This window comes from Filicampus tigris, chromosome 5, assembly GCF_054856515.1.
Source record: "Filicampus tigris isolate MCC_2025a chromosome 5, RoL_Ftig_1.0, whole genome shotgun sequence".
Lineage (NCBI taxonomy): Eukaryota > Metazoa > Chordata > Actinopteri > Syngnathiformes > Syngnathidae > Filicampus > Filicampus tigris.
This window is the reverse complement of record NC_141221.1, coordinates 11,608,060-11,622,478: the sequence shown is the minus strand read 5'-3', so window position 1 is coordinate 11,622,478 and position 14,419 is coordinate 11,608,060. Positions and strand designations below refer to the sequence as shown.

Here is a 14,419-nt window from a genome sequence, read left to right as displayed (position 1 = left end):
ACCGGCCTCAGCTGTTTCCTCACACAAGATAATCCCACTACCCACAATGCACTGCAGTGCAAAGTATTGCACATCATTGTGACATCATAGCAGTACACTCACTCACACACGCACACACACACACACACAGAGCCGCTACTGCATGCATGTCCTATGAAAGAATGACACAGCTGTAATTTGAAGTTACGAAGTTCAGTCTCCATCTAACTGAACCAAATGATCACTTCATTAGGTACCCCTGCACAATTTTGATGATGTCGATCCCGCATTTATAATGGCTCACATTCGATATATCCATCTATTAATTTTCTTCAGCACTTGTAGTCGATAGGGTCATGGGTGACTGTGGGGGTACACGCTGGTCATTTTGTCAACAGCCAATCACAGGGCAGATACACTTTAAAAACTGCTGGGTTGAAATGAACCCAAATGGGGTGAATTTGCTAACCCAGTGCTGAGTCCAAAAGGGAAAGAGGTAATGCTACGTTGTTTGTACCCAGCACATTGGGTTGAGGATTTGACCCAGGTTGGGTCCAATTAACCCAAGTAGAGGATTGGCCTATTTTTGACTCAATTTGGGTTCATTTTAACTCATTTTGTGAGATTGTGACCTTGGCTTCCGTTGTCTGTCTGTCCGTTCCGTTGTTTTACTGTATAAATTTTGATCTTCACCAACTTTGTTTCATGTTTACATCCTCAAGGAAGTCACTTGAAGTGAACAGTCCCCGTCATCTCTTACTGAAAGCACAAAGCAGTAGACACGCATGCATTGCACGCACGCACAGTAGCTTCAGTGCTGTGTTACAAAGCTCGCATTCTTCAGCAGAGACAAAGAAAAAAAGGGGCTGCAGATGGATAGAGAAGAGGCAGAGGAGTGTGGGGAGAGTTTTTTTCACCCCCTCTGCCTAAGCAGCTGCTTCATTCCAGTTCTGAGCACTTCTATGTATGCCAAGCTGCTGCTGAAAGCGGCGCTGTTTTTCGACCTTGCCAGCGGGCACAAGTTGTTTACACTCAACATGCCACCAAAGACACAAAAGAAGCACTATATTAAAAAAAAATGCAAAAACACACACACACATTAAAGGTACAAATAAAATTGTCCTATTTGTGCCTGCAGTCCATCTCTAAATGACCCATTAAATTTTGCACTATGACATACATCAACAGCAGCTGGTGTGATCACATCGCACTGGGGTTAGTCACTTGCGTTGGCATCCGTTTTGCTTTATTGTTGAATTTAAACTGTTCTTATCATGCCAATCTTTTAACTGTTGACATTCAAGATGACTGTAGTGTACATTAGTGTTTCCCAACCTATACTGAACCAAGGCACCTATTGTTTTTATTGAAAAATAACAGCACACCAACAAACAAAAATGTCACAAAAAGTGAATGCACATGTCAATTACGTAGCTTTTGCCATGAAATGGAAGCGCATTTGATTCTTCCTGGCACTACACGTCACTGGCATAGATAGATGGACAAAGATACAGTACATTATGTACAGTAAACTAATAATACATTTTGCACTAATTAAGTGAAATTGGATTTCAAGCTTCTCTATTACTGTCCACATACTCCCCGATACCTTAATAGGATCTTAAGGATGTTCAGCTTTTCCTTAGGCAACCACAATTATGCCATTCTTAATATTAAAAAAAAAAAAAAAAAACACACAATGAAAGGCAAATTAAAAAATAATTTAATGAAAATTTAAAAGTATTTATATTTTTCATGAATCTCACTGGGTGGTCAGTTTGTCAATCTGGTGGGCCTGTGCACACCCAGAGGCCCACCCATGGCTCCGCCCCTGATCAACACCAGTAATTAGGTGTGCTCTATATTTTTTGACTGCTTCAAAATAGTTTATTTTATCTTGATTTATATAGCACTCTGGTCGGAACAATTCTTAAAAAAAAAAAGCTTATCAAAACTAGTTTTATGTTATTTGAATATGTACAACACTTCGGCTAACATCTGTTGCTTTTAAATGTGCTTTTAAACTCATTTAATATGATCAGATTTTGATCTGTACTACACATAGGTCAAAATCTCTTGCTTTAAAAAGTGCTTACAAACAACAAAATAGAAACGTCTTTTGATCTGTAGTGCACCTTAGTCATGGTCATTGCGCTTCTAAATTTATGTGACATGACTAAACAGCATCTATCTGTCTATCTGTCAGTCACTTTTAGGAGTGCTTGACTCATTGAGAGATGTCAGATTCCTTTTCTAAATCTCAGCAAACAGTTGTCTTTCTTCATTTTGCAGGATCAAAATTGAACATTTTAAGAAGCAAAATGCTGCAGCGCCGTCGACTTATTAACTTAATACATTGCTGCCAATTGAAGAGCTTCTAAAATATCCTCAGTGGGGCTTTGGAGGTTCTTGCGTAGCTCTGACTTTAGCATGGAGGGACACCTGATCGCCTAGAACCCTGATCACTATTATACCAGCGTTCATGCATGCTTGTAATGCCACTCTGAAGTGTGCGCGCGCACACACCCGTAGTGCGCTTTCTCAACTGCACCGAAGCCAACCCCGTCGGGCCTGAACTCTCACCTCAACCTTCAAACTATGCTCGAACCCTCAAAGGGACCTTTCACTAAGTGTATCAAGTGAAGGCCTCAAAGTCACATCATGTCCTCGGCACAATGTTCCACGTACATTTTAAAATAAGATTAAAAAAAAAAAAAAAGACCCCAACGGGGAAATTCTGGTGTTACAGCAAAACATTATTTTTAAATAAAAATATCATGATCAATCTGTGACATTGAAACACCCCTGCAGTACCTTTTTGATAAAAAGTCATTTTGATTATGTACAGTAGCCTATATTCTATTTTTATGACCATATTGAAAATTTGAAATTGCTGTCCCCCTGTCATCATGGGGTATTTGCCTCTTGAAGAAACTCTCTGATGTGTTCAATGTCTCAATGGAGGCTGAAACTTAGTTGCAGTGTGCATTTTTACACTTGTGTTAAATTTTCATCATATTATAGGCGTAGATGGATATAGTCAAACATAACTGTCCATTCTGACATAGTGAAATATCAATTGATCTAAATTCCTTTCTGAAATTTGCAATCAATTCGTTAACCAGTACGCAGTTGCTTTGCCAACTGAATCCTGTTGCTAGGTGAAGGTTCAGCATGTGCTCATTGTTTAATGAGCTAACATAAGCCAAAAAGTCCACCCTGTCACTGTCCAACCTGTCAGCAAGCATGCATATTCTGCATGTATTCTTGCAGTTAATCTACCCATAAATAATACGAACAAATGGGACCTTGACCAATAAACGTTTCGTACGGCCTAACATCTACTAACACAGTGAATGAAGTTCAAGGGCAAATTTGATTTTTTGGGCAAGTATCAAAGGCACCTTATGGTGATACTGACTCATACTGTACATGCAATCATTCTGCTTCCGACTCTCCGATTTCATGCTTGCAGAACTGAACTCTGCTGTATAACACTGAGAACTTTTTGAAAATCACAAACACCTCCCACCGCATATAATAATAACTTAGCATTGGCGTGTGATAACCATTTGACTGCATGGAAATGCTCCACAAATGGTGCATGTCCGTTCTATTTGGGGAGGCGAAGGCCAGGAATGGAGACACATTCTCTCGGTTTATGCCACACAGGAATTGGATGCACACAAAGGCGGTGGGGGCGGGGTTGCGGGGTCGACGTGTGATGCTACAAAAGGTGATACTTCAGAGGATGATTGCAACAGCATGGCAAATGTTGCCGAGAAGTTTCGGAGGGCTATGAAAGTTGGCACCGGATGAGCATTTATTCAAGCTTCCTTCGTCCACCCTCTGCCTCATAGCCAAAAGTCCTTGGTCACTTTACGTTATGTTCCAAGGGCTCCCCACGCCAGACGGAGGTTTGCTGTTCCACTACTCATCTTATTTTACCCTCAGCTTCCTTTTTATAGCCCGGGCTGACTCACAGCTTCTTTACTGACACCCCCCCACCCCCCTCCTCACCAGTTCACATTCTACTGAGTCACAGGCTGCAAAGTCCACCCCAACCCCCACCTCACGCTTTGACCTCCCTCCTGCATGGCTTTCACTCCTGAAAAACAACAGGTGCGAGTAGGGTGGGCGGCGTGGGGATCTGCGCTTTCCAGTCACGCCTCGCTGATATGTTAGCCGGCCGCCTACTTCAAAACAGCCAGCGTGCAGAAGCCCGATCTCCGGGCATACCCTGCCAACCTTCAGATGTCTGCGTATTTAATACTGTTGCTCCGCTCATATGTGTCGCTGCATTTTTACATGCACATTCCTTCCATGCAGACTACACAATTGACTGGCTGAAAGGATTATGTCCAAACATTCAGTCAACAATCTGCAGTACACTAATGTACCCTGGCAACACAGTGGGGTACTGGTTGGTGCGGCTGCCTCACAGTTCTGAGGTTCTGGGTTTGAATCTGGCCTCTGGCCTTCCTGTGTGGAGTTTACACATTCAAAAAAACACCCATTAGGTAAATTGAAGATTTTTAATTGTCCATGGGGGTGAATGTGAGTGTGAATGGTTGTTTGTCTAGACGTGCCCTGTGATTGGCCGCCATCCAGTCAGCTGGGATCGGCTCCAGATCACCACAGACCCCAATGAAGTTAAGCAGTGTCGAAAATGGATGGATGGATGTTCTTAATACGGGCAGGACCGTCACCTGGTGGCTGTGTCTCACAGGTCTGAGGTTCTTGGTTCAAATCTCAACTTTGGACATACACACTTGCAAAACTTGATTCGCTTTTATTTCCCCTGGAAATGCAATCTGATCAGTGAAACGGTAACAATAATGATTTAAAAAAAAAAAACACAGCAGGCAGGCCAGTGGGGCGTCTATTCTATTCTATTCTATTCTATTCTATTCTATTCTATTTCTTTATTTTCAGTCGACAGAAGTGACAAAATGGCCGCCCCCTGATAGGGCTAAAAAGGGGTGGATTTGACTGCTTAACTCATAATCCACAAACGCGATATTAATCAGAATGCTTTCTTGCAACTAGTGGGCCTGCATAGAACATATTCTTGAAAAAAATATGTTTGCGTTGACTTCCGCTTTTATCTTATAATCAAACTCTCCACACTCACTTGTGTTCTCGAGATCAACAAGTCATTATTCATGTGAGGCCCGTGGGCTTTATAAAGCATCACACGAAGTTCCAAAACACCTCACATGGACCGGCCCTCACTAACCCAGATTCCCGTAACCACCTCAAGGCGATAACCCACTTCCAAAATAACATAACACAATGGCCTTGTGCATACCTCATCAAACGTGACAAAGTCCAGGTCCAACTGTCACCGTTTGTCCTCTTCGTACTTTTATTTTAAGTCAATCTGTGCACATGCATAGTTTGGATCTGAAGTTGAACATGGATTGAAAACCGTATTGGACACTTTACAACAACAGTTAAATTGAAGCTACGTATAACAATTCTCCGTGGAAGTTCCATGTCGCCGATCAACACATACCCACTGTGCATCATTCTAAACTTGTATTTTTAATGTGAGCTTAGCTGCTAGTGTAGCTCAACATTGCTTTAAATCCTCACTGCTGACTTCACTGGATGACAAACTCCTTCACTTCATTGCCAGATAAGCTCAGACGCTCGTGTCTCGTGTTCCCCAATTTTCCACCCATCCAAACCAGACTGGACCAGTGGGCAATCCCCCCCCCACACACACACCCTCAACCTTTGCTCCTCTGGGCTGGACCGACACCAGGCCTGCTCCGTCTGCACAGCTGCTGTCTGCTATGTTGAAAGCAAAGACATGACCAGGTGGCTAACACATACGCACGCAAGCACACATTCACACAAACATCCTCAAAGCAGTCAGCGCACACATGCGCGGAAACGCATTCAAAGCTTGTTGCTGCGTACAACTTGTTGCCTAGCAACAGTCTTTGTTGTGTAAATTGTAGTGTCCAGTGACGATTTAATGAAAGCTACAAATGATGCTCAAACACTGGCAGGAGTGAAAAAGTCAGCATACAAAATAAACTAAAAGACATGCTACATAACACTTTTCTTGCGTTTACGCGTAAATGTCACTGTCATCAAAGCTGACCTTAAGTCTGACCCGGGCCGGTCTTCTCCAGCTCTGTGACTCATTTGACGGACTGCTGGATTATAGATAGAAAGAAAACAATGAGTGTCTTCATTGTGCGATATGGACTCAGGATTTCTCTCTCTCGTCGCTTCCTTCCAAATGAAGGATTTGGGGGCTGCCTTAGTGAGTACTGCATGCAATCTGAAAGTCTCATATGTCTCTTATTAGAGCACAGTATTTGAAAATACTTGTAATTGAAAAGGATATGATGCGAAAAGTTAAACGAAGTTATTGACCCCAGGCACATCTTTCACATCGGAAAAAAAAAAGAATCACGGCACACCACGTTAGTAAAAATGATTCACAAAAAGTACATAAAAAGGTTCATTATGTAACTTCAGTCATTTAGTGGAAGAGCATTTCATTATTCTGCCTGCTACTATACGTTGTTGTCATAGATAAATTAAACCCCCCCAAAAAGTTATTAGAAAAAAAAATTGATATTTTTTTGTCATAATAGTTGACATTGGGTAATTTTCCGCAGCACACATGAAGATCTCTCACGGCACACTAATGTGCCACGGCACTCTGGTTGAGAATCACTGGCCTAAGTCATATTTGAATGTTTGGGGGGGGGGGGGGGCAACAAGCAAGAAGAGCTTGCATATTAACATGACCTGAATGACTGAGAATCCACACCTACATTAAGAAAGCAAGCACATTGATATATTTTATCGATATCGTTACAGCGAGTAAGTCAAAATGACTCCGAAAGTCGTGCTAGTAGGCTAACGTACATAGAAATGTGATTTTGTTCACGAAAGGAAGGAAGACAACACAATACAATAACAACACTAATCTATTGCTCATAACAGCAAATACTTTCTTCTGGGGAGGTGGTCCTTGTAGCGCATATGCTCTCCCAACGTAATCTGCCGCTCAACAATGACTGCTAGTGTGTCGTTTGACATGATTCGGTCTCTTAGTGCTGCAGGATTGAACTGGTTTTGAGTGGTTGAGCTCACACACAAACAGCCAGTGTGCTGTGGCGACTTTCGCTCTCTGATGGGTCACTCGTGACATCATTTCGGAAAAGGTCACATGACGTCCCACTGAGCTCAACACTGTTGCCCTCTTTATCGCCACACCAGCGAACCTACGCCCTCTTTTTTGCATGGTCGTTCCAGCGGTCTGTTGTCCATTTTCTGCTATGTGTGAAAATTGCTGCTTATATAAGGCTGTAATGAGATTTACAAAGACCGAATCACAGCTCGATACAGACCTGACCACAGTGACGTTCATCGCTGACGACCGTGGCGGTGAGCTTCGCAGCGGCGATTCCTTGCTCAAGGGCGTGTTGGGAAACGGCCAAACGAGACTTTGTCCCACAAAAGCCCCTCTGGGGTAAAAAAAAAAAAAAGTAAGAGTTGTTGGTCCAACAGCTTATCTGCACAAACACAACAATTTCAGGCCGCAGGGGGTGGGGGTGGGGGGTTAAAAATATCATTGATGAGCGTTCCGTGTCAACTGTCCGACACTTGGGTGCAGCGTGTACACGGCTGCAGCATTCATGCATGCATGCTATGCATTTAGGATGTGCACGCAGTGAAAAGCAAGAACATCCCAGGATTTGCTTGGGCATACACACACGCATGCACAGAATACACATAGGACTCGACAGAGGGCTCTCTGTGTATAGTGCCATCTACACACTCAAGTGTGTGTGTGTGGGGGGGGGGTGTGTGCGCGCGTGTGTGTCAGTCGCCGACATGATGTGTCTATTACCCCCGTCCCCTAGAAGGCTGTTTGCTTAGGCCGCAAGCATAGCCTTTCACTTTGCAGATTCGTGTTTCAGCTCAGAGTTGAGCGAGAGGTGAGAGAGGTGAGGAGAACATGCACAGTCCGCCTGCTTCTCAAGCTGTGGGCTTCTCAAACTTTCTACAGCAAGTAACGCCTGAAAACAAAACAACAACAAAATCTAAATAAGTCAACAAAAGTCAACAAAAAACAAAAGAGTTCTAAAAGAATCAATGCAACTGCATTGTACCTAAAATTGTAATACAATTGAACTGTAATTAAAAAAATAACCCAAATTGGGTCAAAAACATTTTGGGTTATTTAATTAACCCCCATTTTGGGGGGGTATTTATTTAATCACCTAAATCTATTTATTTATTTATTTATGTATTTATTTTAACCCCAAAATAATTTGTGGGTTAAATAAATAACCCCAAATGTTTGTCCAAAACAACATTTATTTGATTTGTTTAGTGAATTATTCATTTGACCCATTTGGGTTAAATGAATGACGCAGAAAGATGGTTGGTCCCTTTTTGACCCAGTTTGGGTTATTTTTGACCCAAGGGTACACCCAATTTCAAAAAAGAAATCATAAAGCCACTGTAACATGACTGTGCACAGCATCAATATGCTATTTTTTTTTCTTCATTTAACAAGCACGGTGAGGTTGTGGTTAGCACGTTTGCCTCACAGTTCTACACTCTCAAAACAGTTGGGTCGAAAATGACAGTGAATCAGTGAATAGTGAGATTGTTTATCGAAAACAATTCTTCGTGACCGAGTTATGTACTGTAACTTTTTGTTTTATAGGTGCAAATACTTTTTAGTTGTTGTTGCTGTCATCTAACATTTGTCTTGCTGCTGCTGCAGTGTTGAAGCGCGACTCCATTTCTATCTGCCTGGCCTTTGGATTGAGTGCACGCTAAAGAGCCAAGAGGCCACGTCACCTTTCAGCAGCCTCGAATAAAACGGAGGGATGACAGTCCTGCTCTACAACCTGCTAGTGTGCATGTGGTTCTGGCTCGGGTTACCTCCGGCAAGCACGAAAACAGGAAGGCAAATATGGAATAAAATGCAAATGTTGTTAGTTTTCTCACTGAATGAAGCCCCTGCAGCGTTTTTTTTTTTTCTTCTTCTTTTTTCGCCCTTTAGACAAAAGTGTCAGCAGCATGGGGAATGTAGTTTGAGAACAAGCGCCATGTGCGTAATTGACAAATCCCCCACTTCGTACCATTCAGCACTTCCTGGAAGATGTGACACGCACTGAGTGAAGTCATATGCCATAGTTTCTCCAGTCTTAGTCAAAAAAAAAAAAAAAAAAAAAGGAAGCATAAGTGATGCTTATCTTGAATATTTGGATGTGAGTCTTGTTGTGGTCAAATCCGGTTTGTGCAAGTTTTCAACTCACCGACAGACGTCACAGATAGCTGATTGAGTGATTCAATACAGCTACACCCTGACCATTCTGTTATTGAGTTTGCCATTATTGCCGCAGCACACAATGTTCTCTGCAGAAGGTCACGTTGGGGGATGCCAAAATAGAACAAACAGGAAGAATTCAAGAGACCATTATTCTGTGGTGTATTGATTCAAAGAATGTCAAACTGGGTCGGACCCTGGCTCCCATTGCAGTAAAAGCTTTGACTCAAAGGGTACGCAACTTTGTTTCCTTACATTACGACGACAACAATAGATGATCATCGGGTTTCACACGCTCACGCCCATTGATTGCATTTCAAATGTGATACGATCTTGTTTTTGTTGTCATGACAGTCGAGATTGGCGTCATCGATATCGGTGCGCCTACACGACCTAACAACATGCAAAAAAAGAGCTGAGATTCCGCCTATACAACGACAACAATGCCCAGTTTTCGACTTAGTCGAAAGCATTCAAACGACAACCACCGTACAAAAAATTCACACGGTATCAATGCTAATCATATTTTTGATACAGCTCTTGAACTGGAGTACGAAATGCAAGAAGACAGAAAATGTAAAGCACAATTGAAACACAGTTAGATTCTAACTGAGATGAATCCTCTGCATAAAATTAACTTGATGAACCCCGGCGTCCTTATCAAACCGCCGGCTGTCAGAGTGAGATAAGAACGTGCACATAACAGCGAATGATGTAACTCCAATAAAATTCTGCAGTGATGTGCAGGCCGCGTTTGCGACAGCTTATCAAATTCAAGTCCATCAGCACATTTGAAATGAACAAGAGCCGGCTATCTTGATGACATCTTCTGCTGCGTTCTGCTCCACTCTTCTGAAAAATGATAACGTAAATACTTTGCTGGAAGGTTTTGCTGAGCCCGCAGATATCTACATTTCAGTGGTATTAAGAATTACTTCTGTTTTTGAAATGCATTGCTATTTCCTTTTATTTCAAACCATTTGTATGATAAATATAATATGTGATTAAAAAAAGTTATGTATTATTATTATGTGAATGAATGCATGGAAGCATTCGCGTATGTTATTTTACCCGGAGAAAACCCAAGCAGGCACGGGGAGAACATGCAAACTTCAAGCAGGAAGGCCGGGGCCGGATTCAAACCCACAACCTCTGCGCTGCAAGGTGGATGTGCTCACCAGTCGACTACCATGCTGCCCCAGCTTCAACATACTCCAAAAATTCATGCCATTATTTTTCTCATTTCAACACCACAGTTTCTCACAATTCAATGTTTTGCAACCATAAATTCACCAATCATTCCCAATGAGACATTCAAAATAACAGATTCTCTTCCTTCCCATTTGAAACTCAAAATGTTCAGCTCATTCAATTCATGTCAGGAATGATTTCAACATTTCCACAATTCACACATACCAAAAATTCCACATTTTGAACCAACGTATTGTAGATTTTCAGAATTCCACATCATCAAGGATTGTATGAATTATTATATAATCATGGTATTATTATACGATATTATTAGTATTATATGCAACATCCTGTCCTGTGAAAAACAATTATGTCCAATTTTGGAAAAAAACATATAATTTTCACGTTAACGTGATTGTCTGTCACGCGGAAACACAATTCACATAAAAATAAGAAAATTGAAAAAAATGGACATACGTGTTTTTCGCAGGGCAGCAACGATATATAACATACTATACTATAAATAAAGTTGAACTAAGCTGAGAACAGAATAAACAACATTTCCAAGGTGGCCTTTGCGCTTCCTGATGCTCAGGCCCTTAATGATACCAATGCATTATACTAAGAGCTATTTATAATGCAATACAGTATTCTGTTTACCATATTTGGTTATATCAAAGACAAAAAAACACTTGAAACATCCTCACCATATTTTTTCAAACAGATCTGCAGTACAATGCGGTCCAGTTATACACCACTAAAATAAAACCACAATATCTAACATATTGCATGAAAGTGCAAACCATTCCAACATACTACTTCAGTTAAATAAAAACATCCCAAATAATTTCAGTGGGCGTCAATTACACGCCGCTATTGCTATTTGCGGCCAGCACATATTTTTTGATGTATTTAAAATGGCATTTTGGTCATACGTCTGGTTCCGAAATACGTGCCCCCCCCCCCTACAATAGATACTAGTCTTCTTCCTGCTCCTCCAGTTTATCACCCTCAGGAAGGAGAAAGTCATGCGCACATGGAAGGGAGACAATTCCAATATTTGTTTCGTTACTTCTCCAAATAACACACTTTACAACATTGCCAGAAACCATCAGCTGATTAGAGAAAAAACAAGCAACGGGTTAGCCACATGTTCCAGATTTTACTATTTAATATTTTTGCTCCTAGTCATAATTTATTAGGGTCAATACAGAATTGGGGACATTTTATGATGACATTTCAAATAACCTGTGCAGAAAATACAGAAACATGTACGCGGTTCTAAATATATTCTTTAAAATAAACCCTGAAAAAAAAAAAACTAAACCTAAAAACAACCTAAAAATTACTTTTTTTTTCTCACTTGTACCTTTCTTCTGATGATCAGCTTGAATATGACTTTTAATATTTAAAATGAGTTTTGAATAACATTTTTGGTTATGATTTTATTAATACTGTATGCAAACGTTGTTCATATGTTATCAGAGAAATACAGTGAAGCCTTGAAATGCAAGTAACTCAAAGTTTGTTGTGATACAAAACATGATGTGGCCAAATTCTTGCTTTGTCTTGCAAGCGCAAATTTGAGTACATGCGTTTTATAGTGGCAGTGAGTGAATTTAACTCACTTCATATTTAGCAGCAGTTTGGCAAATATTGAACAGTTCATCACAAAAGAGGCTTCAAGCTGTTTAAGGCCACTCCCAATTGCAACTTGCTGTCAAAGTAAACATAAAACACAGAGAATTACACATGCATTTAAAACAAGCGCAAGGCTTTACCTTAGGAAAATCTAGGGAAAGCTTAATGCTAACAAAAAAATGGTCATCAACATAATAATGGCATTTACAGTCACTTCATTGGGGAAAGATGAAGTGTTTGGCGTTGCAAGCATGGTCCTGGAATGAATTAAACTCATATCTCAAGGCACCACTATAGTAACATACACGCAACCCTGCTACTAAATCCTGCTAGTTTCTGCAAAATCCTTTTTGAGGAAGAGGAACAAATAAGGTAGCTCCTCTTTCCTATTTTTCAATATCTTCAGCTGTAAGGGAGTGTGTCACTCGAACACAAGTTTTAAAAATAAATTCTTTAGTACAGAGTCTGGTTTGTTCTTGACCTTTTAGCAGCTAACAGCTAGCATGTACTTGCAAGGCTGTTGCTATAATTAGAGTGCAGTAATTGTCACGAATATGCGTGATTGGGGACTCAAAAGCAGGGAAGATGGGTAGAAAAAGCAGAATTGCACTGAAAAAACAGAATTTAATCTCAATTTACTACTAGACTCTGAACATATTTTAAAATTCCAATGCAAGGTTCCTTTTTTTGTTTTTCAGTCTTCTTTGAGCTACATAATTATTTACGCTCTTTTTTCTTCTCAGGTTCTCACAAACAGGTTTGATTTAGAAGTGCATCGACACCTCGCAGAACCCAACATTGGCAATATCGCTCATATCACACTCTTTTGTTAAACACAAATTTGAACATAGACATAGCTTGTCATTTGTTCATGAAGCCTCACAAGCTTTTTGTGAACCAGTTAGATGGAAAGCTTCAAAGGTTCAGAAGGTTTCATCTGCCCATCACTACAGAAAGAAACCAAACCAGCAAACTCAAACGCAAGCAGCTGATGAGACAACGAGAGACAAACCCCTAGACAAGAAACAAGTGGTTGAGGGAGCTGATTGGTTAACACGAGGGACTGGGTTGACGAGCACAGGTGGACAAAGAGGGACATATTAAAATCAAATTAAACTTTATTACATTTTAAATGATTTCTTCAGCAGTATTTCTGAAATGTTTTTCGGGCGCAGAAGTGTACCATTGATGATTGAGCCTCACCAATCACATTATATGATGGTTTATTACCTGTTTTTCTTACAGGGAAATCAACCCCAATTTTTTTTTTTCAAGAATGTGTTCTATGCAAGCCGACTAGTTGAAACAAGGCATTGTAATAAATATTGCGCTTGTGTAATAAGAGTTAATCCACTCGTTTTTAGCCATCTCTGGGGGTGGCCATTTTGTCACTTCTGTCGACTGAAATTGACATCACAACTGCTCAAGGCTCAGGTAATGATCAATCACGGCTGACCTGTTTTCTGAAGCTGAGCCGACAGAAGTTCAGCTTTAGAAAACAGGTGATCTGTGATTGGTCGTTCCCTGAGCCCTGGGTAGTTGTGATGTCATTGTCAGTCGACAGAAATGACAAAATGGCCGCCACTAGAGATGGCTAAAAATGGGTGGAATTTGCTGCTTAACTCATATTGCACAAACCCACTATTAATCAAAATGCCGTGTTTCAACTAGTGGGCCTGCTGGTAACATATTCTTGAAAAAAAATGTTTGGGTTGATTTACACTTTTTAATAACAAAAATGGATAAAATAAATGGCAAGCTTTTCCAAAAAACATGTTATTTGTCCTACAATTTAGAAAAAATCCGTAACAAAAAACAGTCACATTTAACTCGACAGAATAAAATTTATTAACAATGTTAAAGTAGCTCCATCACATTTAGTAGATCGCTACAAAAAGCCACAAATATCCACTCAGTCAAACTTCATTAATTTAGTACCACATTCTGATACAGGTTCATACATCCATATAAAAGCAGTACAAATCTCTATATGAAAATGTTCTATTCCACAAAAAAAAAAAATTAGTGCAAATCATCGTGGTATAAAAAATACTGTGTTGTGCTATGAGGACGGGGGGTGTTAGAGGTGTGTGTCGGCGATGGGGATCCTTCGCAGCTCCACGATTTGGGAGCTGCTCACACTGCCCCCGTCTTGGCTGCCCGGAATGGACTCATTGTCGCTCACGTTAAGCCCGCTCCCTGAAACACACACACACACGCACGCACACAAACACACACACACACATTAGACACAACGCTTGTTAGTCGTGTTAGTCGGATGACCAAATTGCA

At 40.8% G+C, this 14,419-nt stretch overlaps 1 protein-coding gene across 4 annotated transcripts in view; it reads right to left on the bottom strand.

The window, feature by feature from the left end:
- Positions 1 to 13,951: 13,951 nt before the first annotated feature.
- Positions 13,952 to 14,419, bottom strand: part of adgrv1 (adhesion G protein-coupled receptor V1) — a 103,759-nt gene continuing 103,291 nt past the window's right edge. For all 4 annotated transcript variants that reach the window (XM_086030440.1, XM_086030442.1, XM_086030439.1 and 1 more), the window contains one exon: positions 13,952 to 14,326. In XM_086030440.1, the coding sequence (XP_085886566.1) occupies positions 14,208 to 14,326 (119 nt within the window). In that variant the 3' untranslated portion in view covers positions 13,952 to 14,207. The remainder of the gene's footprint in view (positions 14,327 to 14,419) is intronic.